At 34.4% G+C, this 13647-nt stretch overlaps 2 protein-coding genes across 2 annotated transcripts in view; one reads left to right on the top strand and one right to left on the bottom strand.

The window, feature by feature from the left end:
• LOC129742496 (uncharacterized) overlaps positions 1-13647 on the top strand; it is a 72051-nt gene that overhangs the window by 48335 nt on the left and 10069 nt on the right. The window lies entirely within an intron of this gene.
• LOC129748840 (uncharacterized) lies at positions 1982-9392 on the bottom strand. The gene is made up of 3 exons (XM_055743609.1): positions 9301-9392; positions 5779-5831; positions 1982-2332 (listed from the first exon to the last, which is right to left on the bottom strand). Exons 1-3 carry the CDS (start codon positions 9316-9318, stop codon positions 2053-2055), a joined length of 351 nt encoding a protein of 116 aa, XP_055599584.1. The 5' UTR covers positions 9319-9392; the 3' UTR covers positions 1982-2052.

The following is a 13647-nucleotide window of genomic DNA, read 5'->3' as shown; positions in this document are numbered from 1 at the left end:
TTTTAAGTTGTTTTGGGCTGAGAATAAAAAATCCTATTTTTAATTCTTGTGTTAAAGTTGTCGATCATGTTTGTTTCATTAGAAGGTGTATAAAAGGTCCTAAAAAATATCTGAATACATCATAACGTTCATAGAATATTGGAGATTCGATTCCAGTACAAAAAATTTGGTTGTTGATGACTTGCAAAATGGGCTTTTTTTCTGGCTTTTTGGGGATTTGAACCACTGTGCGACCGTTTATTCGTGATTTTGTTACAAAGAAAACGCCTCCATTTTTATATATAAGAAGATGTAAAGAAGAGATAACTTTGTATGGGGACCCCCCTCACATAAAAAGTGAGATTCTTGTATAATTGTAAAATAAAATTAGAAAAAAAAATTAAACAAAAATTTTATACAAACCATCTATGACCCCCATTGGATACCACATTTCACTTCATGTCCCGATATTAAAAACAATATAACAGAACGAAATAAATCTACTGGAATACAGCAAATGAAACATACATATTATCAACATACAGTTATTTATTTAACAAGTTACAAAAATTGGATTTTAAAAGACCCGTTGAGTTTAAATTTTTTGGTTTGTTTTGATAGAATTGAGCGGGACGATTCGAGTAAAGGGAAAGAAGGGAAATGTAAAGAAAACTAGGAAAAATAGAAAATGGACGACAAATTGAACATGGTAAGACGAAGTTTACCGGGTCTGCTAGTATATATATAAGAAGATGTGAAGAAGAGATAACTTTGTATGGGGACCCCCCTTTCATAAAAAGTGAGATTCTTGAAACTATTATACAAACCATCTCTGACCCAAAATACCCTCGGATACCAAATTTCACTTCATTCCGACCGACCATTCATACGTGATGTTGTTACAAAGAAAACGCCTCCATTTTTATATATAAGATCATATTTGTTCAACATTTTCGACTCGAGTTACATAGTTTTAAAAATAAAAAAAAACCCTGCGTATCAATCTGATGATTTGTAGTTTAATTGGTAAAATCACCGAAAAAAATTCATTGAAAGATCATTTTCGACTGAAAGAAAAAAAATATACAAAAAAATATTCGGAGTTTTGCTTGGTCTTCTGTTTTACAAAATCGGGAATTTCTTGAGACCATGCGGATAGAAGACGGGAAAAATGCGGAAAATCAAAAATCGATTTTGAGTGGCCACCCTGATTATAAGTCCATTTTTGTCTTTTTTATTGGAATTGTTCACAGAAATCTCTTACAAACTGAGTGCTACTTTTACCGTTGACCGAGTGGGTGCTCCTTGATTGATGAAGCTTTCCATTAAGAACATCATCCGTCGATGGTTTTGGTCAGAAAGTTGCTTGTTCTGCTCAGAATAGTTAGGAAAATTAGCTGGTGTTCAAACCTTGAGGTTTCGGTTTGAAAATCTCGTCACCAAATATTATATTTACAAGAGAGTGTGTTGAATACAACTTAATTCTTCAAATGGTGATTACAGAATGAAAATGATATCTTTTCAGTCGAATCCCTAACAAACCCGATTGCTGTGATTTGACCTAATTCGATTATTGGGTTACTTAGGTTACACATGGTAACATTTTATACTTAATATCTTTTGCTTCTTAAATTTCTAGCAACCAAAAACTGTGAAATTTTCAAAAATTCAAAAAGAACTGTTTCTGTACTGTTTTGTTTGACTTTTTGGCAACTATCTTTATTTCGAGAATGTGTTATTATAAGTTATCAAAGCTACAAGATTGAACTGCTCAAACTATACTGCTTGAACTGACGTTACTATTCGTATTTGCAACGATTGTTCTATTGTATAATGACTATCAGGAACACATGTGCCCATAAGTCAAGTCAGTCGAAGGACCACGTTGAAACTTATTGCGAAAATGACCTTAAAAAAGGATATGCGGTATCGTTCACGATACAATACACAAGGCATTCGGGAGATAGGACAATTCTTTCGCGCGCAAGAATAAAACTCATGCTTTTCGATTATATTACGTTTGTTTCAGTTTGTATTTTCAGTGTTTGAGCTAGTCTGTGGTTCGGTAATCGTTCAATTGAAGTTAAACCGTCCAAAGTCCCCGCCACCAACACCTAGGGGCTCATGGCCGTCGGCTTCGAAGGTTGGATGATCGTGCTTGTAATGATGGTGGAAATGCTCGTGCTCTACTTCTTCCTTGATCACAACTGGTTTGTGCACTTCTTTTTTGATTATTTTTTCTTCTTTGATAACGGTCGGCTTGTGATGGTGGTGAACAGTCTTAACTTCCGTGTGTGTATGCTTCGTTTGTTTTACTTTCACTGGAACATGAATGATAATCTTCCGTCGTTTGCTGTTTGAATTACATAAATAACAATTTATCATTATTAACTATGCGATCTACAATTGTTGGCTGGAAAAGAATGTGCTGGAAGCTACGCAATGTATGAGTCATTAATGAAAGCTTTTCTGGAAGTCAGTAATCAATTAACACACTCGCTATAAATCATGCTAAATGCGATATGTTCATAAGTTCAACCATCATAATTTTTAATAGGTATACGCGGTGTACCCATAAATGTGAACTTGTTGCTCGATGTTCGTAAAGCTCGACTTTACTTTTACAAGTTAATCCGAATTCTGTGATGGATTTGGGTAGGTACTAGGTATACTCATCAAAACTTCTGAAACCTTCAAGCTAGTTTAATGTGTTTGTCTACTAAATACAATAGGTACTCTGAAATTGGAATAAAAATTAAAAGACTTCAGAAAATTTCAATTTGAAAAAAAACACCGGATATACTTATCTGTTTGATAGTAAGTAGTTGAACATGTTTTGCATCTGCTGCAAGAGATATTTAGTTCATTTTTTTTAAACTTGGCATTCAGTTCGATCTGATTCATGATTTAATGATTAAAAAATGATATGAAGTTTCTTACATCTTAAGCTAGTTTTTTAAAGTAATTGATTCTCATACAAAATTTTCAAAAAATGAGCAAAACACAATTTTTTACGAGTTCTAGTAGGCGTTGACTCGTGCGGACATCAAAAATTTTCGCTCCGTGAAAAAGTTGTTCTAGCTGAGGAAGAAAAAAGTTTAAATAAGAAAGAACAAGTATCGAATTCAGTTGAAAATGACTGCAAAGGTGTACGAAATTGTAAAGTGTGGTGTAGCAAAACAAAAAACTACAGGATGTGGGAAAAACAAATCAGCTTCAGAAACTTCGGTTGCAGTAGGTTCTGATATTTATCAAAACAGCATCAGCGTGGATCCTGTCAACTTTGGATGTATACGGTTCCGAATCAGCGAAGGATGTGTCCTGTGAGACCCAACTTTTTTTTAGAATTTTAGACTTTTTCATTGTATGTTTTTTTATATAAAGTTAGTAGAAGTAGAAGATAGCCTTCAAGTCTTCTAAGCCAGCGGGTATGAGATCGAATCCCGGCCACGGCATACATAGTACACTTTCTGTGGGTTGGTGGTTTTAGCATTTGTAAGATGCTAGCTAGTCATCATATCAGAATTGTACGCTTAGAGTTAAGAAAAAGGAATCTCTTCGAGGAAACATTAAGTTTCATTGAGATCCTGTATGTGTTTGTGTTCGTTTAAAAAGAGTATATGAAGCGTTTGGTAGGAAACTCCACGCTTTATTCCCAGACGGCGGCAACGTTACACGATTTGTCTATGTATCGTGTGACCAACATCTTTTGAATAAGTGGTCGTGAATCTCGTTTTTAAGCTTTTTTTCCTCAGATTCAAGCTTTTTTTGCCTTGAGAGCATAGGAGACGAAAGCTTAAATCTGAGGAAAAAAGCTTAAATCTGTCAAAACGAGGGGAAAAAAGGGGAAATCTGAGAGATGTGCTCCATACGGTTTGAATAGCGTTGCCGCCGCCTGTTTATTCCCCTCCTTGTTCCGGCATCTTCTGCGGTATTTACCACATGGTTCTCCTGGCCGTAGTAATCTCTGCCATGCATATTTAAATGTAACAGAGACTACATTGAAAAGAAAAATGAAGGATTTAACTCTTTTATTTTCCAGGATGCTTACATGCCTTGGCTATGTTGGTTAAAAAAGAAGAAGAAACGATATACAAATTTTTACATTTTAGGTACCATAAAAACTTTTACCTTGTATGCCGGATTGGCTCAATGATATCACCTACAAACATTGATTTTATTATACTATACCAACATAAAATATAAACATTTTAAAAATATTTTTCGCACTAAAACCTTTGTTTTTAACAAATACGTTTGTAATTCAGTTACCAGTCTGGGGTAAGATGAAACAATACGCAAATCAAATTGACACCAGTTGATCTTTTTTCCATATGCTGGAAAACAATTTTTTAGCATCACGTGTTTGATAACATTAAAATTTCATTGATCCAAACATTTATTTTTATGATTAGAATGGAGGTAGGCTTAATAGCAGCACGTTATCCAAACATACGGGGAAATTGAGCCTAGCAATTTTTACAGAAAAAACGTAAAATTTGTTACGAACAAAACCAAAAATAACTGCAAAATTTTATCAAAAACTATAAATTTTTATGTATTTTCACAAAGCTAAATGAATAGTTTGAATCAGCGCCCCAAAATTAGTCAAAATTTGATCTTATATTTTCTGTGCACCTCGAAAAGATGTGAATTTTGTTGCGCGCTGATGTGGTCTAGTGGATAGGCTGGCGCGAGTCTGGTAGCCCAGGCGTACTGGGTTCGATTCCCGGTATCGACAAGAAAACTTTTGGGTTCGAATCCCATAAGTTGCCGACAGGTAAGATGTGTTTAATTGTATAAATAACTAAATGTACTAAAATATTTCAGAGGGAATGCATCTGGGGATAATCTGAAGGTCTCCTGCAAGCGGAGTGGATTGCCAACCATTGTAGGTCTCTGAAGGTTGAATGCCTTCCCTCGACGAACCATCGGCCGTGGAAGCCCTAGAAGCAATTCGAAGGCCAAGCCACACAGACATAGGTTGGACCTTGCTACCGATGGGGGAACCAAACATACATACATACATACCTCGAAAAGATGTGAATTTTGTTGCCCTGTGTTATTAGTTTGATCGGCAATTTTTGGTGTTTTTAGTTACTAAAAAACTAAATACAAATTTTTAATAACATACGTTTTTCACCTTACTTACTCGCAAAAATTTTTTAAGAAAATTCAGATTAGATTTTGTCATTACCATTACATTATAGAAATTAAAAAATAGAGTGAGTGCAGTATACAAATGTTGCTGTTGCATGATGCTCGTTTGACGGTTTACAAATTTGTCAATTCTTAGTTCATAAACGAAAACACAATTTTTGTGGCAAGACTACTGACTAGATTTCATGGAACAAGCCAGGATTTTCCTATACTTTAAAACATTCAGAACCTAACACTTTGGCGATGATGAATGCTATTCGTTATCCGGCATTCCGGTAAAAACTTTTATCACAATTTAACAATTCGAAAACTATTTAATACTTGTTAAAATTGGATTATGATTAACGTAGTGAAAAAAACGTGCGATAACTTCAAATCATCGCCTACTCATTAAAAAAATAACTTAGAGAGCAGATGTTCTGCAGAAAAGTAACTAAAAGGGCACAATTCAAACATAATCGACACCTTTCAATTGTAAAAAAGATCTTTGAAGTTTCAAAGTATTGATAAGCATTTTCTAACATCGTCAGTAGACATCGGTACTAACTAGAATGCCGATAATCATATTCGCAACTGGAAATACTCTATCAAATCTAATAGATAGAAAGATGTACTTTAGGGTCATACTTATATAATTACCCGGCAGCAGTTATTCCCAAATTGAGAGCTATGCACAGCAGCACGGCCAATATCTGAAACGAGAATGAAAGAGATAGATAGGTACATTGTTATTTGTGTGGCTGACTAAAGAGATAAATCAAATATTGTTGAACTTATAAATCTTCTACTAGGTTTAAGCTTATCAATTAGTATGCAGAGAGCTTGAGCTGATAACACTGGTTTACAAAATTTCAATAAAATCGTGAACTTTATTGACCGACCTATATTTTCAATGCAAAATCGAGCGCTGAATCTGAAAATGATATTTAAAAAAATCTCTGTAGAACAGTTTTCAAGTTATGCTCCGAATTTGAAACATTGGAAAAATAAAAACGTACTTCTACTTAGATTCAAATATCTCGGACTGCATAACATTAATTTGAAATCTCTTTATTGCATATTGAAGCCTACACCCTCCCCCCTTCAAAATTTCCAAAAAAAAACCGAAGGAGGGAATAAATAAAGTTTGAAGTATTTGCAATTTCGTGCGAATTAAATTCACATTAAAACAGATCTTCAGTCTATTAAGTTCAAACATGCTAATTAGTGTAATTGTAATTTACAAAGCTCTTCATTCTAAAAACAAAAACTTGGTCTTGTAGGATGCCATAAAAATTGAATTGTTACTTGGAAAGCATAAAAGTTCTTACTTACACGAATCCGTTTGCTTATGAACTGGATAATTCTAGTTTTTTTCACTACAATTCTACAAAGAAATCGTTACTATTTGATTTTTTTTTTAATTTAAACTCTAGTTTCAAATTTAAAAAAATATTTTTGCAAAAAATTTCAATTTTTGACCCAAATAACTTTGTCCGGCATCACTGTAAAATATTTATGGCTTTTTTCATTTTGAAAATTTTAAGTTATCAAACTCACTTTTCCGAAGAGCATTTACATTCCTTTGAAAATTCTATATTTTACAAAAGGAGGTAAATAAAGAAAAAAAAACAATGTTTCCCAAATTTATAACTACTTGAGGTTTTGATGAAAGCTGTTTTTATATTATATTTACATTTAATTCTTTCTGTTTCGAACAATTATAACGAGTTAAACAGAGAATATTCGAAGTGTTATGTTAGCTAGAGATTGCTGGTCAGCCACGATTTTGCTCGCATGTTGTTTGCATCAATTTAAGCATTCTACGTATCCGGGACATGAGACTATTTAGCACTCAGTATCGTCTTCATTCATGCAACATTTCTATTTCTATTTCTATTTTCTATTAATCCATAGGATTGTACTGAGAAATACTGTTTTTTTTTTTCATCAGTGATTACTAATTTTGGTCGAAAATACTTTTGTTCCCAACTGACACAACCACGTGTGTTGTGGAATGTACACGGAAATCACATTGAACGCGCTCATCGAATGCTGTTTGAAAGACAGTTCAATGAGGACCACAAGAATGCTCCTAAATGTATTCTATCAATTTGATGAGAAAAGAAAATCCGTAAAAAAAGATAATTAAAAATATTATCTAGGTACATGCTTTTTTGTACAGTTTATTATTAAGTACTAATATGAAGGAAAGTCATAGAAGCTTTAAACTGTTCAAATGGAGTTAATCTATATATATAAAAAGCAATTCTGTGGGTTTGTTTGTTTGTTTGTTTGTTTGTCCTCTATAGACTCAGCCGTTTTAAGAGCTAGAGAGCTGAAATTTGGCATGGATGCTCATTACGACCAGGAATGATGAAAAATGTTTTCAGATTTTCGGATGACCCCTTCTGAAGGGGGTCGTCCATACAAGACAAATATTGTTTTCGCAATATTGACGTTATTTTTTGTCGGATTGTGATGAAAATTTGCACGTGTAGGTTTTGAGAGATGAGCAATTGATTTCAGGTATTGCATGTTGGGTCAGGGGTCGGCAAAAGGGGTCGTCCATATGAACTTTTTACTGTTTTTGCAATATTGACGTTATTGTACATCGGATTCAAATGAAAATCGGTACACGAGAGTTTTTAGGGACGGGAAATCGATTTCAGGTTTTAAATTTTGTGTGAGGGGCCAACAAAAGGGGTCGTCCATATACACTTTTCGCTATTTTGCGATATTGACGTTATTATACATCGGATTCAGATGAAAATTGGTACACGAGAGTTTTGAATGACATGCAATCGATCTTAGGTATCAAATTCAATGTGAGGGACCGGCAAAAGGGGTCGTCCATATTAACTTTTCAATATTTTTGTGATATAGACGTTATTATACATCGGATAGAGAATAAAATTTGCGCACGGATATTTTTAGGGACGGGCAATCGATTGCCGGTATTCAATTTTGTGTGTGCGGCCAGTTAAAGGGGTCGTCCATATTAACTGTTTGCTATTTTTGCTGTATTGACGTTATTATACATCGGATTCAGATGAAAATTAGTAAATGAGAGTTTTGAATGACGTGCAATCGAATTCAGGCATCAAATTCAGTGTAAGAGGCCAACAAAAGGAATCATCCATGTTACCTATTCAAAATTTTTGTGATATTGAGGTTATTATACATCGGATTGAGGTGAAAATTTGCACATAGGAAATATTAAGGACGAACAATTGATTCCAATTGTCCAATTTTGAGTCAGGGGTCCGTTAAAAGGGTTGTCCATATCAACTATTCACTGTTTTTTGTGATGTTGACGTTATTAAGCAGTGCATTGATTTGAAAATTTGCACACGGGAATTTTGAGGAAAGAACAATCGATTTCGAAGTTTGTTAGAGAGCCAACGGAAGGGCAACTTTTTTGGCAATAATTCCGTTTTTAAGCAACAATCGAGTCGATATTTATAAACGGGGGTTGGGACGATAATTTGATTTCAATATTTGAATAAAACGACAATAAAGGGGGTCTTCCGTATTAACTGATAAATTTGTCTTTGCAATAATTTTGTATCGCATCGAGACGAAAATTCATATACGGGAGTTTTTTGGAACGGTCAATTGATTCCTGATTTCAAATATAGTAGCATGTGATAGAAAAAAATGATCGTCCATATTACGTGTTCAACATTTTTGTAATTATTGCCTAACAATGCATTTGGTAATGCATCTGAAAATGCCTGGCAATTGACATTCATTCACACTGTTCATGACATATTCTAAATTAAATGCGAAACGGAGTTCGTATGGGATCAGCTAGTTGTAAATAAAATTACAAAAATAAAAAGTAGGTACCATAAAGTTTATCGGCTACGCAAAAACTTAAACAGAAAATAATCAATAAAAACAAATCATTATCACTCGGATCGTTTTCCACTACCACTAAATCGAATAACGTGATTGAAGTTAATCCTTCAAGGTCGCTGTATTTCACTTTCTCCATACCAGGTTGCACATTAATGTTGTAGGATTTTAATCTTTTTTTTTTTATTTTTTCTCCACATTCATTTCTCGAAACAACCTTTAATTTTTTTTTTTTTAATATTTCCACATTTTCCTGCACCATATTTGAGGGCTAATATGTATCCTCCCATTAATCACCACCCATCAACACCGTAAGCTTACCACAAAATTCAGTTTCATACTGAAAATAAACTTAAACTATACTTTCTCTTGCACTGATAACGACGATCTGAATGTTATTGACGTTAAGATATTTGCTTTTATACAAACATTACCCCGCTTCAATTTTGCGGCCCGATCGATGCACGAAGACCTCTACCTGCCGATGATGCCTCGATTCATGAAGAGCAGCAAGCAGCAAATTCGTGTACACTTGCATTATTTGCAGACTTTTCCTCCTCAGTCAGACCACACATCAGCAAAGGTACATAAATCTATTGCTTCAAACGAAAAAAAAAAAAACGAAACTTGACACGCACATTTTCAATCACACCTGGCTAAATAACATGCCGCTGTTTATGCTAGTTGTTGTTTTTTTTTGATAATTTGTTTCTCAAATTAAACCTACACTTGTGTGATAAAATCTTGCATAAATTAAAGAACATATGTTGAAAATTCTGCCCTAATATGTTCTATGTTTTTTGCGACTGATTAACAACCTTGTTTCATGCTTGTTCTATGAATTTTTGTTCCATCTGTGATTGAAAAATGATGACGAGCATTGGTTTTAAACAACATTCGAATCAATTTGCATAAAATTGCATGGCTTGAACGAGGCTAACAGGCTCTGGACTATCGAAAAATGATAAAATTTCTCGAAAATTGCAAGAGAGTGATGTTTTTATCTTATATTCTGGAACCTTAAAAAAAACTTAAACAAGTTATCCAAAATAACAATGTGATACATACTTACTCCGGAACTAAACATGGTTTAAGATAACATCGAACATGAACTTTACAAATATTGACACCCTAAAATCCAAACTTTTATTTACACTCAAAAATTCACAGAAGCTTAATTTATTATTCCAAACAACTTTTGATCTACGAAAAACATTATCGTTGAAGAAAATTGTTTGGTATTTTTATAAAAAAAATCCCGGAAAAGAGAAAAAATCAACAACAATTGTCAAATTGCAATTTATCAGATTTTCTACTACTAAATTCAACTTTGCACTGAATTTGATGTATATATACACAAGTTATTTCATTAACGCATTTTTTGTGATCGTGATCTTGTGAATATTTCCTTTTGCGCAATATATAGGGGAGAGGCGGGCTATATGCGCATATTAAGGAAAACCCTCATTTTCTCCCATATTCCGATAGATAGGAGTCTGAAAACTATATGCACATGAGCGGACATCTGTTTTCTATACGTTAGAGCACTTTTTCTGTTAAAATCTCTTACAGTTTTTGTGAAAATAATTTTATAATAAAAGAAGTCAAAATAGCCGATTTCCGAAACCGGCGGGCTAAATGCGCATATTTATGTTTTAAGTTATATTTCATTTACACTTGCAATATTTTGAAATTTTTCAATTGAAAATGGTAGAAACGGATGTTAAGCATACGTCAAGGCTGAAATTTTGGTGAAATTTTTTACATCACTAGTTCTTTTGCATGAAACATAGTTAAGTATGCCATAAGGCCATATTTCATGGTAATATTTTGTTTATATTGTATTTCTATCAAATCACTATGAAGTTCTTCTTTTTTCGCTGTAAGATCGTGGTTTGAGCGTAGATTGAAAGTTTAAATGAAAGAAAGTAAAAAATTTATAAGAACAATCTATTTTTCTTGATATAGGCATTTAACCTGCTTTGATATGGGCATTCAGAACCTGTCTGTTATTCCAATATCTTATCATTTACAACTCTGCCAAAAGCTTCAATTTGTTGAATTTCCGATTTCCAGATGAATGAATGTTGACAGCTGTTTTCCTGAGCTCTTTTTCTGTCCCGAAATCGTCCTGTAATTTCAGCTGTTGAAAATACAGGACAAAATCGTCCCGACCACAGGAGAAAAGATTAAGTGTGTATGTAGCTTCTAACTTCATCTTTCTTGGGCAATAAGTTATTCTTTTTAAAATTTTTGATAGCTTTATAACGGATGGCAACTAAAATTTCGGAATTTCTCTTTCAAGTTATGAAAAAGAAAATAAATGTAGGTACTTGAAGAAAATTTGATTTACAAGAATTAAAGGTATAATGTCCATTGTTGCAAAAAAATAAGTGTACAGTTGAAAACGTTTCAAAATCGGCTATTCACCGAGGCTTCCGTTTGATGTCGGAACAGAAGCGTTGTACGGCCTTCATGTCAACTTTGTGAATACATCTGTTGATCCTATCGATCAATTGTTTAAGTTCTTGGCACTCTTATTATTTTTGTACACCAATGAGCTCAAAGTTCCGAATAAATCTACGATTGGGCGACACTGAGGCAGATTTGTCGGGTTTTGGTTCTTGGGTACAAATGGGATCAAATGGGTATTAAGGAAGATTTTTTTTTTTTTTGGCATAATGCGATGATGTTTCATCCGGCCAAAACACGTATTGTCCATTTGCATAATGGTTGTGTAGAAACGGCATCAAAATTTTCTTCAAACATTCATTCTGGTACACATCTTGATTGATAGCCAAACCAGACGGCTTGAACCATGGAATTACCCCTCTCGAAAATGGCGATGTAGGTACAGCATCACTTTCTGTTCAAACTTATATTTGAACTTTTATTTATTTTTTTTCCTTTTTTCTCAGGGATAATGAACTTCTATTTAATGTTTGGAGATGTAGTATAACTGTCCTGGGAATAGAATCGATCGTTTTCGGGGATGTGCGTCTTCGAAAGAGAGAAGTAACTTTCGTCGTCCAAAATAAAACAATTTCCGGAATATTTTTTTATCATCCAGCGGCATTGGGATTCAAGAGTCAAATTCTGATCCTCAGTGTATTCTGGGACTCTTGTCTTTTTCGGCTCTTAATTCCAACTTTTTTCAATGTCTTGCCAATGTACTGGTGAGAACAATTGAATTTTTTGGCGGCATCCCGTTGGCTCAGTGCATTTTATTGTTGAAGCCACCAGAATGAGAACGAAATCCTTTTGCGTCCATAATTTTCGCTGTTCTGCCACTACTTTGCTTGCGAGTAGTGGTTGGGGATTTTAGGATATGGTAAACAGTGGAAGCCGCCACATTTTCTCTTTCAAAATGTTGTACTTTATACTTTTTATCGAGATTTTTGTACAGTTCGTAGAACTGTATAACGCGCTCACGAAACGCTTCTTTTTTCGACGGCATTTTGAGCAAAACTGGGCAAACTTTAGAGGACGAATGACCAAGCTGGTTAAAATCCTCTATAAATAATCAAGATATAATAGAATAGAGTCCTATTTTATCGAAAGTTTGATTTACTACTTGTATATTGCATCATAGGACACGATAGGAGTTTCACTGCGAAACATTCAGGAGCTCAGGGGCTTGGGATTTTCATGGTCACATCATCCGCTAAACAAATCTTCACATGTTTCCTTTCCCCTATCGACTACACGGACTTGGCCGGCGTCGTTGCTAGTTGATTTTAAAGAAGAAGATCCTCAAAGTTGTACATTGAAATTGAATTGCTTGCTCCAAGAAATCTTCCTTTTGGTTCCTTGTGCAATGTTGATTATCGCGAGCCAATCACAGTGTGCAACCATTATGCCATGCACTGGCCAGGAGGGGCCTTAGGTGGACCGTAGTTGATAGCAAGCTCAAGCTCATAAAACTAAGTTTCTGTGATTTTTTTCAGCGAAAAAAATTGAGTAATTATGTTTAGAAGACATCCTAGACTTGATTTTTCTCTAGCGTGATCCATTTATTTTCCAACCCAACATGAAGAACAAATTGATTTTACTTTTCTTATACCGAATCTTTCGCTTGCTTTGATCAGTAGAATTTTTCACCCAAGTAGGATGACTACACCGCTGCCAAATGGATGGTACAGAAATCAAAATTCTGCACGAAACAGTAGGAAAAAAAATTTAAAATATCGAAAGATCGGATCGAAAATAAACCGATTTAATCGATTTTTCCAAGACTAAAAAATCCAAAGAAATCGGAAATTTGAGTTCAAAAATCGATCTCGCAAAGATCGATCCAAGATCGACCAAACCTATGTATATATAATAGGCGCTTTATAAGCAGCACCCAACGAGTATGACTGATGCTCGAAAAATAGCATTTTTCGTTGAGCCAGAGAGAACCGAGCCATACAAATTTCCCACTTTCTAAATAAGAAATATTTTAGATTTCAACTTACCGGTTGTGTTCTAAACCAGGGATGAGCAATGGGCGGCCCGCGGGCCGCATGTGGCCCCCGATACATGTTTGTGCGGCCCGCGAAGCTTTTTTCAAATTAATTTAATTCCACGATTTTTTTCAGATCCATTGTTAATCATTGTGTGTTCTTTTAATGGCCATACATACAATATTATTTATCGACAAAACGTTATATTGGTGTTTTTTGTTCA

Source organism: Uranotaenia lowii, chromosome 2, assembly GCF_029784155.1.
Source record: "Uranotaenia lowii strain MFRU-FL chromosome 2, ASM2978415v1, whole genome shotgun sequence".
NCBI classification, from domain to species: domain Eukaryota; kingdom Metazoa; phylum Arthropoda; class Insecta; order Diptera; family Culicidae; genus Uranotaenia; species Uranotaenia lowii.
The sequence above is the reverse complement of the archived record's forward strand: the minus strand, read 5'-3'. Positions and strand labels throughout refer to the sequence as shown.